This window comes from Melanotaenia boesemani, chromosome 10, assembly GCF_017639745.1.
Source record: "Melanotaenia boesemani isolate fMelBoe1 chromosome 10, fMelBoe1.pri, whole genome shotgun sequence".
NCBI lineage: Eukaryota > Metazoa > Chordata > Actinopteri > Atheriniformes > Melanotaeniidae > Melanotaenia > Melanotaenia boesemani.
In genome coordinates this window covers 10,961,458-10,986,180 of record NC_055691.1, presented here as the reverse complement: position 1 = coordinate 10,986,180, position 24,723 = coordinate 10,961,458, and the positions used below count along the sequence as shown (strand labels likewise).

The 24,723-nt window shown below is 40.9% G+C and overlaps 1 protein-coding gene across 1 annotated transcript in view; it reads right to left on the bottom strand.

The window, feature by feature from the left end:
- Positions 1 to 465: 465 nt before the first annotated feature.
- Positions 466 to 24,723, bottom strand: part of LOC121646961 (NACHT, LRR and PYD domains-containing protein 12-like) — a gene marked incomplete at both ends in the record, with an annotated part of 35,445 nt that continues 11,187 nt past the window's right edge. Inside the window, 4 exons of the mRNA XM_041996113.1 lie at positions 466 to 613; positions 2,525 to 2,698; positions 10,264 to 10,428; positions 17,623 to 17,787. Of these exons, the coding sequence (XP_041852047.1) occupies positions 466 to 613; positions 2,525 to 2,698; positions 10,264 to 10,428; positions 17,623 to 17,787 (652 nt within the window). The remainder of the gene's footprint in view (positions 614 to 2,524; positions 2,699 to 10,263; positions 10,429 to 17,622; positions 17,788 to 24,723) is intronic.

Here is a 24,723-nt window from a genome sequence, read left to right as displayed (position 1 = left end):
AAAGTGTGTGATCAGACTGAAAACCAGAACAAAGACCAGATTGGAAATAAAAACCAGGATGACAGCTGGATGCAGAGTTAGCTTGTTTTTGCTGTGTGTCAGTAATAACTGATCAGCTCTGCTTCTGTCTGGACTTTGCTTTGCTCGGCTCTGACTAAACACAGCTAAACTCTGTAGGAGGCTTTAACCTGGTGAGATGTGTCCAAACTACAGAATCTTTGTCCAACAGTTATCACTGTTGTTCCTGCAGGTGTTCTCCTTGGAGACTCCCTCCACAATATCTGCTGTTTCAGCTGTGAGCAAAGGAAAAAGGCTCCTACATGTGTGATTGCTCATATTACATCATATCCAGCATGAAGCAAAGAGACAGAGCTGAATGAAGGACAGAGAAAATGTCTGCAGATCTTCCTCCTCTATCAGACATTGTGTGGCTGCAGCAGCCTCTCCATACCTGAGTCTGTGTGGATCCTTCAGTGCAGCCATCAGCAGCTTCACTCCTGACTCTCCTGGATGGTTGTATCTCAGGTCCAGCTCTCTCAGATGGGAGGGGTTGGAGGTCAGAGCTGAGGCCAGAGAAGCACAGCCTTCCTCTGTGATCAGACATCCTGACAGGCTGCAGAAAACAACACACATGAAGAAACTCTGAGAGAACTGCTGTGAAACTAGAGCTGAATGTCATCAGATGCTCAGAGAAACTGGACCTGTCTGACATTACTGGCTTTGTGTCTTCATGTTCTCCAAGTTTATGACTTCATGACTCAGTTTGTGACAAATGTCCCATTTTCAGGTTCCAGCAGAGACACTACAGGAACATCTCAGCTATTTGGAACTGGTTTCCTTTTGCAACCTCAGATTTGGAGGAACAAACGGCACATTGCAATTTATGTTTAAAGGCTGTTGCTACAACAAATTTACTTAAACTAAGTAGTTTCTGCATGCAAACAGCCTGCTTTCCAGATGATCACAAAAGCGAGGCAATTGTCGAGGGGTTAAAAGATGATCTGAGCTCCTGGAACGTCACTGAATGACAACAGATAACTGCACCAACATTATCAAAGCTCTGAAAGTCATCGGGGGCCAAATCTGCAGTACTTTGGACATAAACTTCACAATGCCATAAGTAAGAGTCTATTCTGTATGTAGTATACTTATTTTGTATGTGATGTACGTTTCATATGTTACCTTTCATTTTATTTCTTATGTACTTTTATGCCAATTTTCCCACAAAGAACATTGACATGAACAGTTAATACATGAAGCAATTCATGTATTTTAGTCTAATACACCTAATGCATATGCAAAGCATACGTGTGACTTATAATGTTACATGTGAAGCACCACAAACCGAACTTTCCAAGGCTCAGTAAACTGGCCAAGAAATATCTCTCTGTCCCTGCAACAAGTACCCCATCAGAGAGGGTTTTCAGTGTGGGAGGGGGCATTGTTACATGCTGTAGGGCATGCCTGAAGCCAGATGCAGTAGACAGGCTTGTCTTCCTTGCCAAAAATGTATGAATGTATGTTTGAAATATGACTTTAATTTTGTTAACATGTTCAGTGATTTCTTAAAATAGTGTTTTGTATACAAGAGGTACGTTTTCTTGAAACACATGTTAAGTGTAATGAAACTTCGATTTGCATTATTTCATTCCCAATATGGGAAATTGTTTATTTGTTTGTTGTCAAAATACTCTAAAAAAGTAACTATTTTCTTCCAAGAGGAGGCACTTTTATTTAATAATGTATTCATTTTTTTATTAGATTAAAGTTACACAAGTCAAATGAAGCCTGTTCTGAGATGTATGCTCAAAAATTAAAAAATAGCTCATTGTGGAATACCACGAAGTACAAACATGTTGTGTGTTATATGTTCATTGTTTACAGTGGCAGCGCCTCCATCTCATTTTACAAGCTTGTTTCACAGCTCGTATAGTTGCACTTTAAATCCAGGCCAACTCCCAGAAGGGTTGATTACAATACAAGCATTTTTGAAAAAGAATGTTTTACTGGTTGTAATTTTTTAAAAATAATTATTAATGGAAGGGGAGAAAAAAGAAGCAATTACAATCAGAAACTTCATTTAGTTTAAAAGAATTGGGAGTTTTTTTTTTAGGCCATATCGCCCAGCCCTACAGAAAATGAAACATGAATTTTACTGGAACTTTGATTCCATGCATGTGATGTACGAGACTTGAGCAGCAACTTTGGGAAAAACAGACTAAATATTCTGGACCTTCTCCAGACCCCATCCCCCCAATATCTGTCCAATGTTTTATTAATTCTTGTTGTTTTTAAGGGGATCTATAAGTTTGTGTTTTGTAAAACAGTGAAAATAAACAGAGTGAGAAGACTTTACATGTTGTTTCACCTTCAGGATGCAGGACAGGTTACAGGTTCAGGTCAGTTTCTGTGGTGTAAGACGGTGTAAGTCATACAGACTGACAGTCATACAAACACCTTCTACAGGTGTTCTGTTGCTCATTAATAAAAACTCATTTAAACACTCAGTGTGATGAATCCTGACCTGAGAGTTTCCAGTTTGCAGTTTGGACTCTTCAGTCCAGCAGACAGCTGCTTCACTCCTGAGTCCTGCAGGTCGTTGTTACTCAGGTCCAGTTCTGTCAGACTGGAGGACTGGGAGCTGAGAACTGAGGACAGAGCTTCACAGCTTCTCTCTGAGAGACCACACATACACAGCCTGAAGAGAGAGTTAGAGGAAAATACAAAAATAAAAATATATGTGATCAAAATGAATCAATCCTCGTATTGGATGTAGACTGAAAGATCATCTGTGGAGGAAAATCAGCTTTATAACCTCGTTATCACGTCCATGTGGTGGATTTTAATGCTCACATAGATCATGAGAGAAACAAAGAGTCAAAGTGGTGGCTGAGAACTTTCAGCTTGGAACTGTAGTTTATCAGAGACAGTCTGAACATCTAAATAAGACAGGTGAGGATTTCAGGTGAGGAGGAGCTGGAGAGTGTCTCTGAGGAGGGGTGTGTAGGATTCCCTCCTGATCCGTTAACTCCTTGACCCTACTTCATGGAAGTGGAAGAAAACCAATGAATGTATCCATTTATATAAGTTCTTTTCTTTAGTGGTTTAGTATTTGTTCATTTCCATCAGTGATGTTCCTGAATAACATTTTTGGCAAAAAATTAAAATATCTTCTTCTACTGTTTTTATCATGATGCTTTTTATTTCATAGGCATTGCTGTTGTGTAAAACTCCAAGATTTGCCACGTTTGGAAGATCAGCAATAGTGGCATGTACCAGGGATGGGCAGAAAGATGAGTACAGACAGCTGATTGATAATTTCATCTAGAACTATCTGATCCTGAACACCATGTAGACCTTCTGGTCTACATAGGCCACCATCTAGACTGGTCCAGGAATACCAATGTTCTGTATGAGAAAGGAAAGAGCTGTTTGTATTTACTCAGGAGGTTAAGGTCCTTCAATGTCTGCAGAAGGTGCTCCACATGTTCTATCAATCTGTGGTGGCGAGCACATTGTTTTATGCTGATGTCTGCTGGGGAGGCAGCATTAAAGAGAACGACAAGAGGAGGCTGGAGAAACTGCTGGAAAAGGCTTCTTCAGTGATGGAACTAAGGCTGAACTCACTGAGCACTGTGGTGGAGAAATGTATGTTTGGAACTACTTGTATTAGATGTATTTGTAGACAGGTCATTCTGGGAAATGAGACCTTATGTCTCAATGAGTTAAACGTATATAAATAAAGGTAAAAATAAAACAATGGAGAAGGTGGAAGCAGCGCTGGACAACAAAGACCACCCTCTCCACGTCATCTTAGCTGGTCTAAAGAGGAGCTGCAGTAAACGTCTCATTACTCTGAGCTACATAACAGAGGTTTAGAGGCTCCTTTGTCCCGTCTGCCATCAGACGCTTTAATCTGAGGACACATTCACACTGCCACTATTTGGTCCACTTTAATCAAACCCTGGTCCACTTCCATGGATAGTAAGGTTCATCTGAAGTAAACGCTCATTCACATTCTGCTGCAGACCAAAGAAGAGAACTCTGGACCACTGAAAACTGGGGGTCTCAGTTCACTTGGAAGTGAACCCTTGTGTAGCTCATTTGCAGTGTGAAAGCAGACGGACTATCCAGTCAACCAAAGACAGGAAGTGATGTAGAGAACGACACAGCACAACATGTTAGATAGTCCATTGCCTCTCCAGCTGCTCATACTGGGCAGCTTCTAGTGAAAACTGGATCTGGTCTGAATACCAGAGTAAAAACAGAAACCCCATGATTGCAGAAACTTATTATTGCTCCATGGTTTACATGCACTGAAGATCCTGGCCAATCCATGAACTGGGCTTTGTTCTTATTCCTGTTTTTGTTCTTGCTCAGTGGTCACTTTGGGGAATATCAGCCCTAGCGAGTAGCTGTTGGAACTGCATGATGTTCTCCAGGCAGTTTGCTGGCTAAAGTGAAAAGCAGTGTGAAAGCAAACCGAACCAAAGGAAGGTGTGAAATGTTTCAATGGAAACCGAGCCCCCTGGAATATTCTGGTGTAAATGCTCCCTTAGTGTTTAGCATCAGTCCTTTTTCATCCCTTTATTTTATCTGACCTGTTGACGTACTTCTATTGATGTTTTATTTTTGGTCGCACTGCATTTAAGTCTCAGTTTACTAATTTAACTAATTTAACTTAAATTTGTGCCTTTAAATGTGAAATGCTGGACAACTGACTTTCCCTCTGAGGATAAATAAAGGACGTCTGATGTCTGATGATAAAATCTCATCTCACTTTACTCGGTATGAAAACAAGCTCACCTGAGAGTTTCCAGCTGACTGTGTGGACTCTGCAGACTTGACAGCAGCTTCACTCCTGAATCCTGCAGGTTGCTGCTACTCAGCTGCAGCTTTTTCAGCTTGAAGGACTGGGAGCTGAGAAATGAGGACACAACTGCAACATTTCCCTCTGAGAGGCCACAGACACTCAGTCTGAAGAGAAGATATTGAAGAAAATGAAGAAGGTTTGTTTTCAGATTTAGTCTCATGTACAATTTAACCTAAAGTCAGAGAGAATCATTGAAAAATTAATTCACATTTCCTCAGTGAAACCAAAATATCATCTTTTCTTCTGTTGGACAGTTATTACGGTGATAAGGTGATTCTGTTGTTGTTATTCTACTCTCCTTGTGTGTGTCCAACACAATTTAGCAGTAAGCCTAACTCCACCTGAATGAACACGTGAGTCAGGATGTAGCTTCCTTAGCTCCTTTTATTCCGATGAACCACGTATACATTGCAACATGGAGTAAAACTGCAGAAAAGAAATTAAATAGCAACTATTAGCACAGAATATGTCTGTACCTCAGTAAACCAACATTAAACAATTGGCATGTTATCGTAATTAAAATTCACGTTTAGAGTAAACATTCTCCACAAATAAGGCTTAAACTAAACACTGCTCCTAAATATTAATAAAAACTTACAGACGGTGGTGTCGATGGCATAAACAGAAGGCAGATGCCAGTGGATGAACTTCCCCACATGTGGCTTACTGAGAACTAAAACAACATGGCTGACTTCCTGTCACTGACCCAAACTGACCTTCAAAATAAAAGACTCCATTGACTGAACTGAGACTAAAAGAACATAAAGCATTTACATTACAACACAATAAAGGGCAGAACACTCCCCGCCTGGTATCTGTTAAGATACCACATAATAACACCTAATAACCCTTCAGTCTTTGTTCTTTAGAAGCATAACAACTTCTGTTACAGGCCTGAGGAACTTCTTGGCTGCTCCATCCTTGACGACCTTGATCTCAATCTTGCAGACTTTTCCATCGCCACCAGGAAAGGTGTTTGTCACAAGGGCCATGGGCCATTCGTTTCGGCATGTGTGATCATCTTTCAGCAAGACAACGTCACCCTTTATGACATTGGGACATGACTCCTGCCATTTATGACGAAGTTGTAGCGTCTGCAGGTATTAACGTTTCCAACGATTCCAGAATTGGTCGGCCAATCTTTGAACTTGACGCCACTGTTGCTTATACAGATCCTTCTCAGTGAACTTCCCTGGAAGAGGTGGAACGCTTTGCTTCTGAGTGAGAAGCATTGCCGGGGTAGGAATCTGAGGGACATCTGGATCTGAGGAAACAGAAACTAAAGGCCTGGAGTTGATTATGGCTGTTAATTCTGCCATAAGGGTGCATAGGACTTCGTGGGACAAACTGGAAAATGGAGTGCGCAATAGCATTGAGTCTAAGATTCTCCTTGCAACTCCTATCATGCGTTCCCACACACCGCCCATGTGCGAGGAGTGAGGTGGGTTAAAATGCCAAGTGCATCCTTGGTTGCTGGCATACCTCTGGACTTCTGAGTCCGTCACTACTTTGTTGAACTCCAGCTCTTTGCAAGCACCAATGAAATTAGTCCCACAGTCTGAGTGCAGCTGTTTGGAAGGGCCACAGATTGCAAAGAATCTTCTCAAGGAGTTAATGAAGGAAGAAGTGTCTAGCGACTCAATCACTTCTATGTGGACTGCGCGTGTGCTCATGCATGTGAAGAGTACAGCCCAGCGCTTACTCTGAGCTATGCCTCCTCTTGTGCGCCTGGCTGTCAAGACCCAAGGGCCGAAAACATCTACACCAGTGTAGGTAAAAGGTGGTGAAGTGCTCAGTCGCTCTTGTGGGAGATCTGACATCTTTTGCTTCTCTCTTTTCCCACGAAGTTTTCGACAGACGACACATGCGTGGAGAACTGCACTTACACATTGCTTGCCACCAACTAGTCAAACTCCAGCAGCACGAATGGCACCTTCGGTGAAAGTCCGGCCTTGATGCTCGACATGCTCATGATAGTGTCTGATAAGCAGTGTGGACACATGGTGTTTGTCTGGCAAAATGATGAGGAAGCTTTTCCCTATCACTTAGATCGGCTTGCTTTAGCCTGCCTCCGATCCTCAGTAGGCCATCCGAATCTAAGGTTGGATTCAGCTTAGTCAGTGAGCTTTTCTTGGAAACGTCAGCTCCCTTGGAGAGAACATCCAACTCTCCGGGGAAGAATGCTTGCTTTACGGCAAGAAGGATTACTGTGGTTGCCTTAGACAACTCATCAGCTTAGAGAGGTTTCGGACACCAGTGCCAACCAGTACATCCAGTGGTACTTCTGTTTATCGACTTGAAAGAATGGACAACGTGAATAAGTGTTGCAACTGCTCTTTGTAAGGACTTCCAGTTAGAGAATTTTGTAAACCTCTCAGGATCTAATGGCTTGTCCTGTTGGCTTGTGACACAGCTTCTTACTTGTGGTCGGATTTCTGCATCAGAATCTGGGTTGATGAGCTCAAATATTTCTTGCTGCTCACTGGTTGTCTGAGGCTTATATAGGAATGCTGAACCTGTGAACCAGTTGGTCCTGGTGAGCTGCGAGGCTTGGACTGACCTAGATGCATGGTCAGCTGGGTTATGCTCTGTAGGTACATACTTCCATTGGTTTGGTTCTGTGGACTGGCGGATTCTTTGTACCCTGTTGTGGACATACACATGGAAACGTATGGACTGATTATGAATATAGCCCAGCACCACTTTACTGTCACAGTAGAAGCTAACCGCATCAAGTGGGATGTCGATCTCTTGAATAATAAGCTCAGCCATTTCTACGGCTAGCACTGCCGCACACAGTTCCAATCTAGGAATAGTGGGTTCGGTTGAAGATGCAAGTCTAGCTTTTCCTAGGACAAAACCCACATGGATTTGGCCATTTTCATCTGTTGTCCTGAGGTAAGCTACAGCACCGATTGCTTTGGTCGAGGCATCTGAGAAAATGCATATCTCTTTCCGGCTGGCATTGCAGCAGGAGGTAGTAGTATACGCTCGAGGGATGTGAAAATGTTGCAATTCTTGCAGCGGATCTCTCCATGTCTCCCAAACCTTACATTTGTCTTGAGGGAGTGAGTTGTCCCAATCAGTTCCATCCAGGGTTAGTTCTCTCAGCAAAGACTTCCCTTGAACGGTCACAGGAGCAATGAAGCCGAGGGGGTCAAAAAGACTGTTTATGGTGGAAAGGACACCACGTCGAGTGAACGGCTTGCCATTGATGGAAACTTGGAAGGTGAACGTGTCCATTTTGACATCCCAGCTCAATCCAAGACTTCGATGTGTGAGTACTGTGTCTCCATCCAAATAGAGATCTTTAATGTCCTTAGCATGATCCCCTGCTGGGAACGCTCTCAAGACTTCAGTGCTGTTGGACGTGATCTTATGAAGTCTCAAGTTTGACTCTGAGAGAGATGCTTGAGTTTTCTGTAGCAAAGAAATTGCCTCTCCCTCTGTGGCTGTGGACACAAGACCATCATCTACATAGAACTCGCGTTCTACGAAGTGCATGGTATCTGACCCGTACTGCTGTTCTCCTTTCTTAGCAGCTCTCCTGAGACAATACGTTGCCACAGCTGGAGAAGGGCTGTTGCCAAATACATGAACCCTCATTCTGTACTCAACTATGTCCTTGCTGGGGTCATTACCTCGATACCAGAAGAAGCGTAAGTAGTCTCGGTGGTCTTCCCTGACGATAAAACAATGGAACATCTGTTGAATGTCCACCATGACCGCTACTCGCTCTCTCCTGAAACGGATGAGGACTCCCAAAAGACTATTATTCAGGTCTGGCCCGGTGAGTAGCACATTGTTCAGTGAGATGCCATTGTATTGAGCACTTGAGTCGAAGACCACTCTGATTTGGTCGGGCTTCCTGGGATGATAGACCCCAAACATTGGCAAGTACCAGCACTCTTTTCCTTTCGGGAGTGCAGGTGCTGGCTCTGCATGGTTGTTGTCAAATATATTGCGCATGAAAGAGATAAACTGGTCTTTCATCTTTGGCTTTGGCTAATAATAAATATGCAAAGAAATAATTTTTATATTTTGTGTGGAAATGTTATCGTGCAAACAGGGTGTAAAAAAGTAGAAAAACGTGTGAGAGCAGCAGAGAAATCTGACCTGAGAGTTTCCAGTTTACAGTGTGGACTTTTCAGTCCATCAGACAGCTGCTTCACTCCTGAGTCGGAGATACTCAGGTCCAGTTCTGTCAGTTAATAAACTGAGTGATGTGCAGAATGGTTTAGTTCTCTGTTTCATGTTTATTCTTATTTGATCTTTGGAATCCACATTAGACATCTTTAAAAGTCACCTGTCAGTCATAAATATCTTGCTTTCACAAATGTGCTTCTTTTATTTATGATATAAAGTATGAGACAGCAGGGGTCTGGTAAAAGTAGAAAAAGACCTCCAATCATCTTTTCATAAACTCTTTTCCTGGACCTCATTGTGAAATGTCCCAGGTTTAAGAAAAGGTAATGGGAGATATTCAGCAGGTCTAAGGGAAAGATGACGTTCTCTGATGAGAACTGGACCACACTGAGACCTGGCTATGATGCTGGTCTGCACTTCTGAGTCGACACAAGATCAATACACATTCTCCACAAAGAGCTTCAGATACTTCATCTAAAGCCATCTGATCACAGGGTTCCAGTGAAATTATACATCATATATGTATGTTCACATATCAAACATGACTCCATCATCAAGATTGTTGGTTAAAGGAAAGAAAAAGTCAGAAGACTGAAACATGTTGCTGTCACAGATCCTCTTACTCCACTGTCCTCCCATTTATCCACACCAATCACAGTCAGTACAACTGGATAAACCTGAACAAAACTCAGTACTGGACTGGACCTGATCTGCACACATATCTTCTGAACCAAATGAAATGAGCCAAAAGTATCTGAGCAGCAGTGATCAGAATGAAGTGATGGAGATCTGGGGATGTTTCATTTCATTTATTTAAACATATTTCTGAAAATGTTTGAGATTATTGCATCACAGAGACGGTAGGAAAATGAGCTCCTGTTTACACCACAATGCTGAGACAGTAAAATAGAAACGTTTTGTTGCCTTCTGGTGTCTGGTTTCCATGGTAACAGCATTTGAGGTCATTCTGTTGTTGTGTTTTCGGGTCTTATGAGGATGTGGTGCACACCTGGGTGTGTCGTTGCCAAGTTTCACTGCCCACTAGAAGCCTGGCATGAACACTACATGGTTTCTACCCAACATGTGTTTTCCCTGCATGGAGATAGTTTTCATTCCGCTGCTGTAGAAATTCTTTTCTTTTTTAAATATGCAAATAAATGAGTTTTATATTTTGTGTGGAAATGTTATCGTGCAAACAGGCATAAAAAGGAGAAAAACATGTGAGAACAGCAGAGAAATCTGACCTGAGAGTTTCCAGTTTACAGTGTGGACTCTTCAGTCCATCAGACAGCTGCTTCACTCCTGAGTCAGAGATACTCAGGTCCAGTTCTGTCAGCCTGAAGGACTGGGAGCTGAGAACTGAGGACACAACTGAAACGTTTCCCTCTGAGAGGCCACAGACACTCAGCCTGAAGAGGAGATATTGAAGAAAATGAAGAAGATTTGTCTTCAGATTTAATCACATGTACAATTTAACTTAAAGTCAGAGAGAATCATTGAAAAATTAATTCACATTTCCTCAGTGAAACCAAAATATCATCTTTTCTTCTGTTGGACAGTTAATAAACTGAGTGATGTACAGAATGGTTTAGTTCTCTGTTTCATGTTTATTCTTATTTGATCTTTGGAATCCACATTAGACATCTTTAAAAGTCACCTGTCAGTCATAAATATCTTGCTTTCACAAATGTGCTTCTTTTATTTATGATATAAAGTATGAGACAGCAGGGGTCTGGTAAAAGTAGAAAAAGACCTCCAATCATCTTTTCATGAACTCTTTTCCTGGACCTCATTGTAAAATGTCCCAGGTTTAAGAAAAGGTAATGGGAGACATTCAGCAGGTCTAAGGGAAAGATGACGGTCTCTGATGAGAACTGGACCACACTGAGACCTGGCTATGATGCTGGTCTGCAGTTCTGAGTCGACACAAGATCAATACATATTCTCCACAAAGAGCTTCAGATACTTTATCTAAATGAATGAATGAATGAAAAATACTTTATTAATCCCAAAGGGAAATTCAATATTGTAGTAGTAGTAATTTTTTTTTTTTTTTTTTTTTTAAACAATCACATTAATTAATTAAGGGCTTTGTTCTTCAGCCTGATAGCTGCTGGAAGGAAGGATCTTCTGTATCTCTCTGTCTTGCATCGGACTTGAACAAGCCTCCCACTGAACACACTCTGTTGTTTCGTCACGGCGTTGTGTAGAGGGTGTGAAGGATCTTCCATTATAAATTTCACTTCTATGTGTGTTCTTGTTCCTCCTGAAGTCAACAATCATCTCCTTTGTTTTCTTGGTATTCAAGATGAGATGATTGTCACCGCACCATTTCACAAACTGACCAACCAGTTCTCTGTACTCTGCTTCTTGTCCATCACTGATACACCCAACAACTGCTGAGTCATCAGAGTATTTCTGCAGATGACAGAACTCAGAGTTGTACTGGAAGTCTGAGGTGTACAGCGTGAATAGAAATGGTGAAAGTACAGTCCCTTGTGGTGTTCCAGTGCAGCTGACCACCATCTCAGACACACAACCTTTCAGTCTCACAAACTGTGGTCTGTTTGTGAGGTAGTCGTAAATCCAGGTGGTTGTGGAGGGATCCACCTGGAATTTCTGCAGCTTCTCACACAGCAGAGCAGGCTGAATCGTATTAAAAGCACTTGAGAAATCAAAGAACATGACCCTCAAAGTGCTGCCTGACTGGTCCAGATGAGAGTGGGCTCTCTGAAGCAGGTATATGATGGCATCTTCAACCCCAAGCCCATTACGGTATGCAAACTGTAATGGGTCCTGAAAGGTGTTCACCTGCTTGCTGAGGTGAGCCAGTAAGAGTCTCTCCAGGACTTTCATGACGTGAGATGTCAGGGCGACTGGTCTGTAGTCTTTTGGTTCAGCTGGTTGTGGTTTTTTAGGCACTGGAACAAGGCAGGATGTTTTCCACAGCACCGGGATTCTTCTCTGGCTCAGGCTGGTGTTGAACAGGTGCTGGAGAATCGGACATAGCTGTTTTGAGCAGGTCTTGAGAACTCTGGGACTGACACCATCTGGACCTGCAGCCTTGTTCTGGTTCAGTTTCACCAGTTGTTGCATGACTTGGTTACAGGAGACAGACAGAGTGGAGGTGGAGGCAGAGGAGGTTTCAGGAAGTCCTGATGTGGAGGGAGATGAGGTTGTGTCCAGGTCCTTGACTGAGCTGCAGGGTGACAGAGTGGAGGTGTGACAGGAAAGCTGTGGGCTCATGGAGGGTGTGTGGCTAGTTGGGGTTGAAGCAGGAGGTGAGCTAAACCTATTGAAGAACATGTTCAGTTCATTCGCTCTGTCCAGACCTCCATCAGTCTGATCCTCCTTTATCCCGAAGCCAGTGATCTTCTTCATTCCTGACCACACATCCCTCACATTGTTTTTCTGAAGCTTACTTTCCAACTTCTTCCTGTAGTCCTCCTTGCACTTCTTCATTTGTGTTTTAAGTTGTTTTTGTGTGGACTTCAATAACTCCCTGTCTCCATCCCTAAAAGCTTTCTTTTTGATGTTCAGCAGCTTTTTCAGGTCACTGGTGATCCAGGGTTTGTTATTGGGGAAGCATCTCACTGTTCTTGTTGGAACAGTGCTGTCCACACAGAAGTTAATATAATCTGTCACACACTCAGTCAAGGCATTGATGTCATCTCCATGAGGTTCACATAGGACGTTCCAGTCTGTAGCCTCGAAGCATCCTCTCAGAGCATCTTCAGCTTCATTAGACCAGGTTCTAATAGCCTTTCTAATGACTGGTTGTTGCTGAACGATGGGCTTGTAGGAGGAGGAGAGAAGAACTAGGTTATGGTCTGATCTTCCTAAAGGTGGCAGGGCAAAGGAGCTGTATGCATTTTTAATATTTGCATAAAATAAGTCCAACGTTTTGTTTTCTCTGGTGGAGCAGCTGACAAACTGTTGGAAAGTTGGTAGAGTTGCAGAGAGGGAGATGTTGTTAAAATCTCCAGAGATCGCCACAAATGCGTTTGGATGTTGTGTTTGAAGCCTGGCCACTACAGAGTTAATGACATCACAGGCTGCGTCTGGAGCGGTACCAGGTAATATATATACCGCTACCAGAATAACGCATGTGAACTCTCTGGGTAAATAATACGGGCGGAGACTCACAGCTAGCAGTTCAATGTCTCTTTTGCAGATCTTCTCTTTAACAGTGACATGTTCAGGATGACACCAGCGCTGGTTTACCAGCACCGCAATTCCACCTCCCTTCAGCTTCCCGCTGAGTTGTTTATTGCGGTCTGCACGGACCGTCCTGAAGCCGTGTACAGACGCATTACAGTCTGGGATGTGTTCATGCAGCCATGTCTCGGTGAAGCACATAATACTGCACTCTCTGTATTCTTTAAGAGACCTGGTTAGCACCTGAAGTTCATCAATTTTGTTAACTAGCGATCTCACGTTTCCCATAACAACCGTTGGAAGAAACGGTTTGAATCGCCACCGTTTTTCTCTCTGCCTCGCTCCTGCCCTGCATCCTCTTCTCTTTCTTTTCAACTCCGTTGGGATTTGAAGTGTTGTTTCACTGATAATCTTGAGTTTGGAGAGTTTTATCAGTTGATCCCGATGGTAAACAAGTCTCGTTGCCATGGAGACTCACAATAACAAGTCTTGCAAAAAAGAAAAAAATATTCAGAAAAATCTCCCGTATAGCACAGCCTCTGACCAGTGCGAAAAATCTACCCGAACAGACACAGATTGACAGCTGATGTCTTAAAAAAGACGGCTATATTGCAAAAAATCACAAGTTAAAAACAGAGCTACTACAATTGCTGCTGCCACCTAGCGGCGCATTCTAGAATGTAGAAAGCCATCTGATCACAGGATTCCAGTGAAATTATACATCATATATGTATGTTTACATATCAAACATGACTCCATCACCAAGATTGTTGGTTAAAGGAAAGAAAAAGTCAGAAGACTGAAACATGTTGCTGTCACAGATCCTCTTACTCCACTGTCCTCCCATTTATCCACACCAATCACAGTCAGTACAACTGGATAAACCTGAACAAAACTCAGTACTGGACTGGACCTGATCTGCACACATATCTTCTGAACCAAATGAAATGAGCCAAAAGTATCTGAGCAGCAGTGATCAGAATGAAGTGATGGAGATCTGGGGATGTTTCATTTCATTTATTTATACATATTTCTGAAAATGTTTGAGATTATTGCATCACAGAGACGGCAGGAAAATGAGCTCCTGTTTACACCACAATGCTGAGACAGTAAAATAGAAACGTTTTGTTGCCTTCTGGTCTCTGGTTTCCATGGTAACAGCATTTGAGGTCATTCTGTTGTTGTGTTTTCGGGTCTTATGAGGATGTGTTGCACACCTGGGTGTGTCGTTGCCAAGTTTCACTGCCCACTAGAAGCCTGGCATGAACACTACATGGTTTCTACCCAACATGTGTTTTCCCTGCACGGAGATAGTTTTCATCCCACTGCTGTAGAAATCCTTTTCTTTTTTAAATATGCAAATAAATAAGTTTTATATTTTGTGTGGAAATGTTATCATGCAAACAGGCATAAAAAGGAGAAAAACATGTGAGAACAGCAGAGAAATCTGACCTGAGAGTTTCCAGTTTACAGTGTGGACTCTTCAGTCCATCAGACAGCTGCTCCACTCCTGAGTCGGAGATACTCAGGTCCAGTTCTGTCAGCCTGAAGGACTGGGAGCTGAGAAATGAGGACACAGCTGCAACGTTTCCCTCTGAGAGGCCACAGACACTCAGCCTGAAGAGAAGATATTGAAGAAAATGAAGAATGTTTGTTTTCAGATTTAATCCCATGTACAATTTAACTTAAAGTCAGAGAGAATCATTGAAAATTTATTCACATTTCCTCAGTGAAACCAAAATATCATCTTTTCTTCTGTTGGACAGTTAATAAACTGAGTGATGTACAGAATGGTTTAGTTCTCTGTTTCATGTTTATTCTTATTTGATCTTTGGAATCCACATTAGACATCTTTAAAAGTCACCTGTCAGTCATAAATATCTTGCTTTCACAAATGTGCTTCTTTTATTTATGATATAAAGTATGAGACAGCAGGGGTCTGGTAAAAGTAGAAAAAGACCTCCAATCATCTTTTCATAAACTCTTTTCCTGGACCTCATTGTAAAATGTCCCAGGTTTAAGAAAAGGTAATGGGAGACATTCAGCAGGTCTAAGGGAAAGATGACGGTCTCTGATGAGAACTGGACCACACTGAGACCTGGCTATGATGCTGGTCTGCAGTTCTGAGTCGACACAAGATCAATACATATTCTCCACAAAGAGCTTCAGATACTTCATCTAAAGCCATCTGATCACAGGATTCCAGTGAAATTATACATCATATATGTATGTTCACATATCAAACATGACTCCATCATCAAGATTGTTGGTTAAAGGAAAGAAAAAGTCAGAAGACTGAAACATGTTGCTGTCACAGATCCTCTTACTCCACTGTCCTCCCATTTATCCACACCAATCACAGTCAGTACAACTGGATAAACCTGAACAAAACTCAGTACTGGACTGGACCTGATCTGCACACATATCTTCCGAACCAAATGAAATGAGCCAAAACTATCTGAGCAGCAGTGATCAGAATGAAGTGATGGAGATCTGGGGATGTTTCATTTCATTTATTTAAACATATTTCTGAAAATGTTTGAGATTATTGCATCACAGAGACGGTAGGAAAATGAGCTCCTGTTTACACCACAATGCTGAGACAGTAAAATGGAAACGTTTTGTTGCCTTCTGGTCTCTGGTTTCCATGGTAACAGCATTTGAGGTCATTCTGTTGTTGTGTTTTCGTGTTTTATGAGGATGTGGTGAACACCTGGGTGTGTCGTTGCCAAGTTTCACTGCCCACTAGAAGCCTGGCATGAACACTACATGGTTTCTACCCAACATGTGTTTTCCCTGCACGGAGATAGTTTTCATCCCGCTGCTGTAGAAATCCTTTTCTTTTTTAAATATGCAAATAAATAAGTTTTATATTTTGTGTGGAAATGTTATCGTGCAAACAGGCATAAAAAGGAGAAAAACATGTGAGAACAGCAGAGAAATCTGACCTGAGAGTTTCCAGTTTACAGTGTGGACTCTTCAGTCCATCAGACAGCTGCTTCACTCCTGAGTCGGAGATACTCAGGTCCAGTTCTGTCAGCCTGAAGGACTGGGAGCTGAGAAATGAGGACACAACTGAAACGTTTCCCTCTGAGAGGCCACAGACACTCAGCCTGAAGAGAAGATATTGAAGAAAATGAAGAAGATTTGTCTTCAGATTTAATCACATGTACAATTTAACTTAAAGTCAGAGAGAATCATAGAAAAATTCATTCACATTTCCTCAGTGAAACCAAAATATCATCTTTTCTTCTGTTGGACAGTTAATAAACTGAGTGATGTACAGAATGGTTTAGTTCTCTGTTTCATGTTTATTCTTATTTGATCTTTGGAATCCACATTAGACATCTTTAAAAGTAACCTGTCAGTCATAAATATCTTGCTTTCACAAATGTGCTTCTTTTATTTATGATATAAAGTATGAGACAGAAGGGGTCTGGTAAAAGTAGAAAAAGACCTCCAATCATCTTTTCATAAACTCTTTTCCTGGACCTCATTGTAAATTGTCCCAGGTTTAAGAAAAGGTAATGGGAGACCTTCAGCAGGTCTAAGGGAAAGATGACGGTCTCTGATGAGAACTGGACCACACTGAGACCTGGCTATGATGCTGGTCTGCAGTTCTGAGTCGACACAAGATCAATACATATTCTCCACAAAGAGCTTCAGATACTTCATCTAAAACCATCTGATCACAGGGTTCCAGTTAAATTATACATCATATTAGTATGTTCACATATCAAACATGACTCCATCACCAAGATTGTTGGTTAAAGGAAAGAAAAAGTCAGAAGACTGAAACATGTTGCTGTCACAGATCCTCTTACTCCACTGTCCTCCCATTTATCCACACCAATCACAGTCAGTACAACTGGATAAACCTGAACAAAACTCAGTACTGGACTGGACCTGATCTGCACACATATCTTCCGAACCAAATAAAATGAGCCAAAAGTATCTTAACAGCAGTGATCAGAATGAAGTGATGGAGATCTGGGGATGTTTCATTTCATTTATTTAAACATATTTCTGAAAATGTTTGAGATTATTGCATCACAGAGACGGTAGGAAAATGAGCTCCTGTTTACACCACAATGCTGAGACAGTAAAATAGAAATGTTTTATTGCCTTCTGGTCTCTGGTTTTCATGGTAACAGCATTTGAGGTCATTCTGTTGTTGTGTTTTCGGGTCTTATGAGGATGTGGTGCACACCTGGGTGTGTCGTTGCCAAGTTTCACTGCCCACTAGAAGCCTGGCATGAACACTACATGGTTTCTACCCAACATGTGTTTTCCCTGCATGGAGATAGTTTTCATCCCACTGCTGTAGAAATCCTTTTCTTTTTTAAATATGCAAATAAATAAGTTTTATATTTTGTGTGGAAATTTCATCGTGCAAACAGGCATAAAAAGGAGAAAAACATGTGAGAACAGCAGAGAAATCTGACCTGAGAGTTTCCAGTTTACAGTGTGGACTCTTCAGTCCATCAGACAGCTGCTCCACTCCTGAGTCGGAGATACTCAGGTCCAGTTCTGTCAGCCTGGAGGACTGGGAGCTGAGAACTGAGGACAGAGCTGAACATCCTTCACCTGAGACGGAACAGCTGCTCAGTCTGAAGAGAAGATAGAGAAGGAAAAATGAAGAAATTTTGTATTCAGATTTAGTCACATTTACAATTTAACTTAAAGTCAGAGAGAATCATTGAAAAATTTATTCACATTTCCTCAGTGAAACCAAAATATCATGTTTTCTTCTGTTGGACAGTTAATAAACTGAGTGATGTACAGAATGGTTTAGTTCTCTGTTTCATGTTTATTCTTATTTGATCTTTGGAATCCACATTAGACATCTTTAAAAGTCACCTGTCAGTCATAAATATCTTGCTTTCACAAATGTGCTTCTTTTATTTATGATATAAAGTATGAGACAGCAGGGGTCTGGTAAAAGTAGAAAAAGACCTCCAATCATCTTTTCATAAACTCTTTTCCTGGACCTCATTGTAAAATGTCCCAGGTTTAAGAAAAGGTAATGGGAGACATTCAGCAGGTCTAAGGGAAAGATGACAGTCTCTGATGAGAACTGGACCACACTGAGACCTGGCTATGATGCTGGTCTGCAGTTCTGAGCCGACACAAGATCAATACATATTCTGTATATTTCAAATTTCTGAAAATGTTTGAGATTATTGCAACACAGAGACGGTAGGAAAATGAGCTCCTGTTTACACCACAATGCTGAGACAGTAAAATGGAAACGTTTTGTTGCCTTCTGGTCTCTGGTTTCCATGGTAACAGAGTTTGAGGTGATTTAGTTGTTGTGTTTTCGTGTTTTATGAGGATGTGGTGCACACCTGGGTGTGTCGTTGCCAAGTTTCACTGCCCACTAGAAGCCTGGCATGAACACTACATGGTTTCTACCCAATATGTGTTTTCCCAGTATGGAGATTCTATTCTAGCAAGAATTCAAACAGGAGGCACCAAGATGCTGTTGTGAAGTGATAGAGGCAGTAACATGGATTAAGAAGTGGCGGTAGACTGGAGCTGTTTGGGTTTTTGATTCGTAAGCCAGAATCAGAGTTTTGAATTTGATGCTTGCTGCAACTGGAAGCCAGTGAAGAGCGATTAGCAGCAGAGAAGACCAGACGTGCTGCTGCATTCTGAATCATCTGCAAGGGTTTTACTGAGCATGCTGGCAGTTCCAGCCAGTAAGGAGTTGTTTTAGTCAGTGCATGGAATGACCAGAGCCTGGACCAGGAGCTGTGCAGTGTATTCTGTCAGGTAGGGTCTGATATCGGCAAGACGGGGCAAGTGAGGCAATATGGACCTTAAAGGTCAGCTGGTTGTTTGATGTGACGGAGCTGTCTGAGAGGCACCCAACTGCAGATAAGATGGCGGACTCAGCGCCGCCATACCTCAACTCTATTCCGGAATGCAAGGAGACCTCGACACCGGAAAAGATTGGTGTAAACAAATAACATACCGTATATAGTCACTCCTAATAGCAGTTTTTATTAATTTTGTGGATACACAGAGTTGTAATTCCTCCTCCATTTGCTTTCTGTATTGGTAAAGGATTAACAGTGTACAACCTGCCAGCTTGTATTACAAGCTGTTCACTAATAAGTATTATGGTGACCTTCTCTTGTCCAGGTGCATCTATCAATAATTACTAAAGATAACCATTTGGAGCGAAACCGGTTGTTGCCTGGGTTTGGGTGTCCTCTCTGCCCTCATTTTAAGACTGCGAGTGATGGGGTGATTGACAGGCACTTAAGGAACCACAATGCAGTACATTTCCAAGGTATGTTGATAAGAATGATCTGTTTCTGGTCTTATACATTTTACATGTAACAGTTATGTTGAATTGGTATATTTGTTATTGCTTGTGTAAGGCTGTCATATTTTAACTGTTGTTGCTTTGAGTTCTAAGCTTGGTATGCTATTATAATCACCCAGATTAAAAACAAACCAGGTGTCCTTATTTAGTCCTACTTACCTTACTCCAGGGCTCCACAGTCAAGACTAACTCAAACAAATTTAAACTATATTAATGAAAACTAAATAAACATTCCACTTTAAATAGTTTGAATTAAGTTCTACGCCCATATTAAGTCCTTTTTGTGCAAGATGCCAGTAATATAAACATTTTTAAGAAAAATTACTTTCCTTTTACAGAAAACGTCATCTGCAGGTGCAATTTGTCCCGCCGAGTTGGAGGTCATTTCCATTGTCCTTTTTGTGATAAGACTATAATCTGTAAGGATGACGCAACTATACATCTGACCGAATGTAAAAAAAAAAGGTGATAAAACCCCTGCGGTCCAACCCACAATAGTGGTGTCCCCATCAGAGTCATCGTCACCAAAGGCCCAGCCAACAAAGGACTATATGCTATCATTAGTGAGTGTAGACCATTCATACTCGCTTACACCATCAGTGTCTTCACTAACTACAGACCACTCCTATGCTCAAACATCATCACCCAATACCCCCACAGTTTCCATAGATTTGAATCAGTCAACACCTACTACCGCCGCAGACCAACCCACAATTCAAGAGGAAGAAGTAAATGTGCCATTATCCCATGTCAGGTTCCCTCACTGCCTACTTATTTGTTGGTTCATATACAGAGAAAACATGGCCAAAATGAAGACATTACAGCAAAATCCCATTTAAAAAGCATATGTGTTGACCAAAGCAATGGGATCTATGCAGTCAGAAAAACATCTAGGGGTTTCAGTGTGCCAGTACATGTTCAGCGCAAGACATGGGGCGAACAACAAAAAACAAAATGTGCAACGTAGTGGACTGTCTTTTAGCATGTGCCATCACATTCAATCTGTCGATTATTGCACAACCACTGCCACTGAAGAACCACTACGACATGAAGTTCTACATAAAATAATGGAAAACAATTTTTTTTGGTGGCTCCAAGGTGGAGGTGTGCATCTTACAATAGACACTGCACCAAATGTAAAATGGTATCGATACCAAGAGTGGAGAGACGGACTACACAACTTCAGTGACCATGTCATTCTAACTCTGCAGCTTTGTGTGTACTTGAGGCACAAACCCCAGGTGAGTGTGAGAAACAACAAACAAACAATGTTTTGACTTGTGATGTCACACATGTCTTAAATTAGCCAAGGTCCTAAAATTGATTCAAAGTTTACTTGATTTTCTTCCAGTCACTGTTGTTGATACATTGATATATTAAAAATATTATAATGGGGTTTTCTGCATCTGGATATCTGTTAGGGGACAGAAGACAAGTATCACATTGTGTTCAACAGGATTTTGAGCAAAGTTTATACCATAAATTGAAGCAAAATGTCTAAAACTGTATGTAACATATATGTCACGTCTGGCTTTTATGTATTAAAATAGCAACTGAAGTGTTTTCATGGAATATATGAATTCATGTTGTGTAGTAATTTTTCTTATTGTGCTCATTTAAATAAATCTTCAAGATATTAAGGGTTGCTACCACTAGTTTGTGCTTAGACTTGTCTGGGTATTTGCGTGATTACAAATATTTTCCTGTTCTTTCTACAGAATCATGTCTCAGTTTCCCGGGTTATCAGCTGTCTTGAGAGTTTATTGAAGATTGACTTTCCAGCCCATGACCTAATTTTTCAAGGGTATTGCCATTTTGAGGCACTCTGCAACACAGAGTACAAATACTCTTGTGTTAATTGTGGCTTTTATCCTCCTGTTGTGGTAACGGACCTCCACAGAAAAGGAGTGTTCAGTTTTGAGCGTATGTATCCTACTTTGTTGAATATTTATTAGATAGTTGTAACGTAAAATGTATTAACACTAGTTTGATTCATCTAAGGGTATTTAAATATTATGTTCCTTGAGTTCAGTGAGTGAACTCAAACAACCAAAAGAGGATTTTCATGGTGAGCATGATATAGTGGCTTTCTGGGAATCGATCAGTCTTCACATGATCAGCTGAGGATTTTTCCAGAGTGAGTCCATCTAAATCTTTAAAACTGGAGCAAGATTCATTGTATAATTTGTGTGGTTCTCCTCAGAATTTATATGTTAATGTCTGTTATCCATGAAGTCCCTTCACAGAATCCATTTGTTGTAAAACCAACGTACGACATCTGGGCAAATTGGACCGGAGAGGAGACTCGTCAAAGCAACACTGTTCTAAACACAGAGTATGAAAAGGTGCCATCGCAGAAATCCTCTGGAGAACCTCAACTAGGTGGCCTAACAGAGCACTACCTTGTTGATGTGCTATTAAGACAGAAGGCACGGTGAACTTATTATTTTTTTATATTATTTTATTTTCAAATATATTTGCACCTGACTTCAATATATGAAGTGCTATGTCAGTGTTCCTCTGATATTCAGCATACAGTCTTGTAATCCTATATAAGTTTTTTGTTCTCTTGCTACAGCAAAGGGAGGATGTAGATCATAAATCCAAATTTACATTTAAAGATATAAATAAGTTCAGTTATTACTTCACTGCCACAGATTGATATACTTACTTCACTCAATATATTCTGGTATAGGTATCTACTATTCAAAAGCTGTGCAAAAGCTACAATATGGACACAAAGGGGTCCTGCATGGACCTCATTAACCAGCTGCGGGAGGAGATGAAGAGCAGGCAGGCCTATGATAAGATATTTCAATTTGGGGGGCCTCTGGTGAGTATGAAAATGTCATTTTTTTTACAATAATTACATCAAAGAGAGAAAATAAGTTCAACTTAATATTTATTTTGAATTCCCAAAGGTGGCTGGTCTGTCATTATGTGTCCCCATGGCATTGTCTACAGTTTGAAGTTCAACCTCAGAGCAGAAAGCCCTAGGGATTTTGCAGACCTCCTACGGTCATGAAAGCATTTACCCAACGTCTGCATTTATGACTTTGAAACGCGGTTTGGTTGCCCATGCCAAATCAAGAGTTCCAAATAACCCACCATTCCAGCTTTTTGACAGAAGACTTGCAGACCCAACAAAAGAGAATGTTGAGGCTGCTGCCCATGGCAAACTCAGAGTGCATCTTTCATGGCTGGTTGAAAAACTTCAACCTCCATTGCCAAATGGCCATCCTAGTACAGGCTCTAACAATCACTATGTCCTGTATGACAAATTTCATCAGGCAAATGCAAAAGACTCACAGGAAGTACTTAGAAGTATACGTAAGGCGCAGAACTTCAAGCAACTTTGAACAGTCAACTAGCAGAGCAACAACTACTTTTTTAACAACATGGGTCCTTCTGCTCACATCTTTCTCATGCGCAACATCCTGGAACACAAAAACAATAATCAAAATGAAAAACTGCTGAAACGTCAGTTAAGAGGTCTACAAGTCCAACAGCTACATGCTACAACCCTGTCAGATTCGGGCCAGGTGATACTAGGTAATCTCAAACTTTATCATACACAAGAACATTCAATTCTCTTTAATTGAATATTTAGACAATGCCAATTTTATTTTATTTATTTATTTTAAATTGTGTTTTTGTACCCTAACGTTAAGGTCAGCAAATGTCCACTGACAACAATAGTGTGGCAGCAGAGCCATGCTCAACAACACTACAACAAACACTAACAGATTTGGGCTCTCTCAGTGCAGGTACATTCTGTGTCCTTGTATATTTTATGCTTTAGGTGAAATTCCAAGGTTGTCATTACCTTGTTCTTTCTCTTGTCTTTAGAAACCAAATTCAGTGAAGAAGAAACTGTTATTGACTGCAAAACCCCACCCAAGTCCTCTAATGCAGCACTATCCTGTGGGCCTCACTGTGCAAATATTACAGAGTTATACTCAGTGCAAGTTAAACGGTCCTCCTGGTCATTTATTTTGCATCAGGATCAAGAGCAAGTGGTAATACTTTTTTCTTTTAAAATTGCATAAGGAGGGTCACAAATGAAACATTTACACAGGTGTGAATTGTTCTTTAATAATTGTTTGTTTGTTTTTCCCCCAGCTCAATTATGTTTTGGACACCAGAAGGCCAGGCAATGAAGTCATTGTACGTACATTGAAAAGTACCTTGACTCGATCAGACTTTCTGACACTGGGCCTGAGGCAAGATATGGACTCCACTGTAAGTTAATTGTACACATAATACTTTATATACAGTATGATTGTATTTTACAATTAATAAATACATTTTTCCTAGATTGGGAATGCCTGCTTTGAAATGATAGAGAAGATTGTTCTTTCCAATGTACAATATACTCTATGGAACGATGTACAGTAATTTGAAACACTGCTATATAAAACAGATGTTACTCTAAAAACAATGGCTGTTTTCTTTAGGTCATCAAGCCAGCTCAGAGGGAGATTCTCTTTCTAGACTCCCTTTATGCACAGACAGTCAGGATTTAGAGGCCACCAGTACATGCCACTCCTGAGGTTACACTAAAATAAATTTTGGATTTGGTCGTGTTCCTCTGACCTTTACATTTTTTTGGTCGTGTTCCTCTGACATTTTTACTGTGGCAAGAAAAAATATATGCATCCCTTTCAAATTACCTAGTCTACTATAACAATTGGAAAACTATGATTTTTTTAATAACATCTCCATCACAAAAAAAGAAAAACACTATGTGGTTAACCTAATACCATATATTTTATTTAAGGTCTTTTAACACACTTTTTAACACAGTGCTTGTGGATACAGGGGTTTCACATAGTCTTTCTTGCCACTATGTTTCATAGGTATGAGCATTACTAAGAATTTTAAATTTTATTTGGTCATGTTCATATGACCTTTGCATTCTTATCGATAGTTATACACAAGCTTTTTATTCATTTCTTTCATTTTCACAAGTGTTCTTCTCTTACTTTTCAATATACAGGGATGTTGCTCAGAAGATACGTCCAGGTACATGGACAAAGAAAACGTGCAAAGATTTTGAGGTATATTTTACAGAGGTCAAACAAAACATGTAATTAATTACACTATTAATGTTTGCTTTTCTTAAATAGGGCTTTCCAAAGCAAGACTTTGGATCAGACTGTGGCATATTCATGTTAACGGTAGGTCATAGCAAGTTGCTGTGCAAATATGT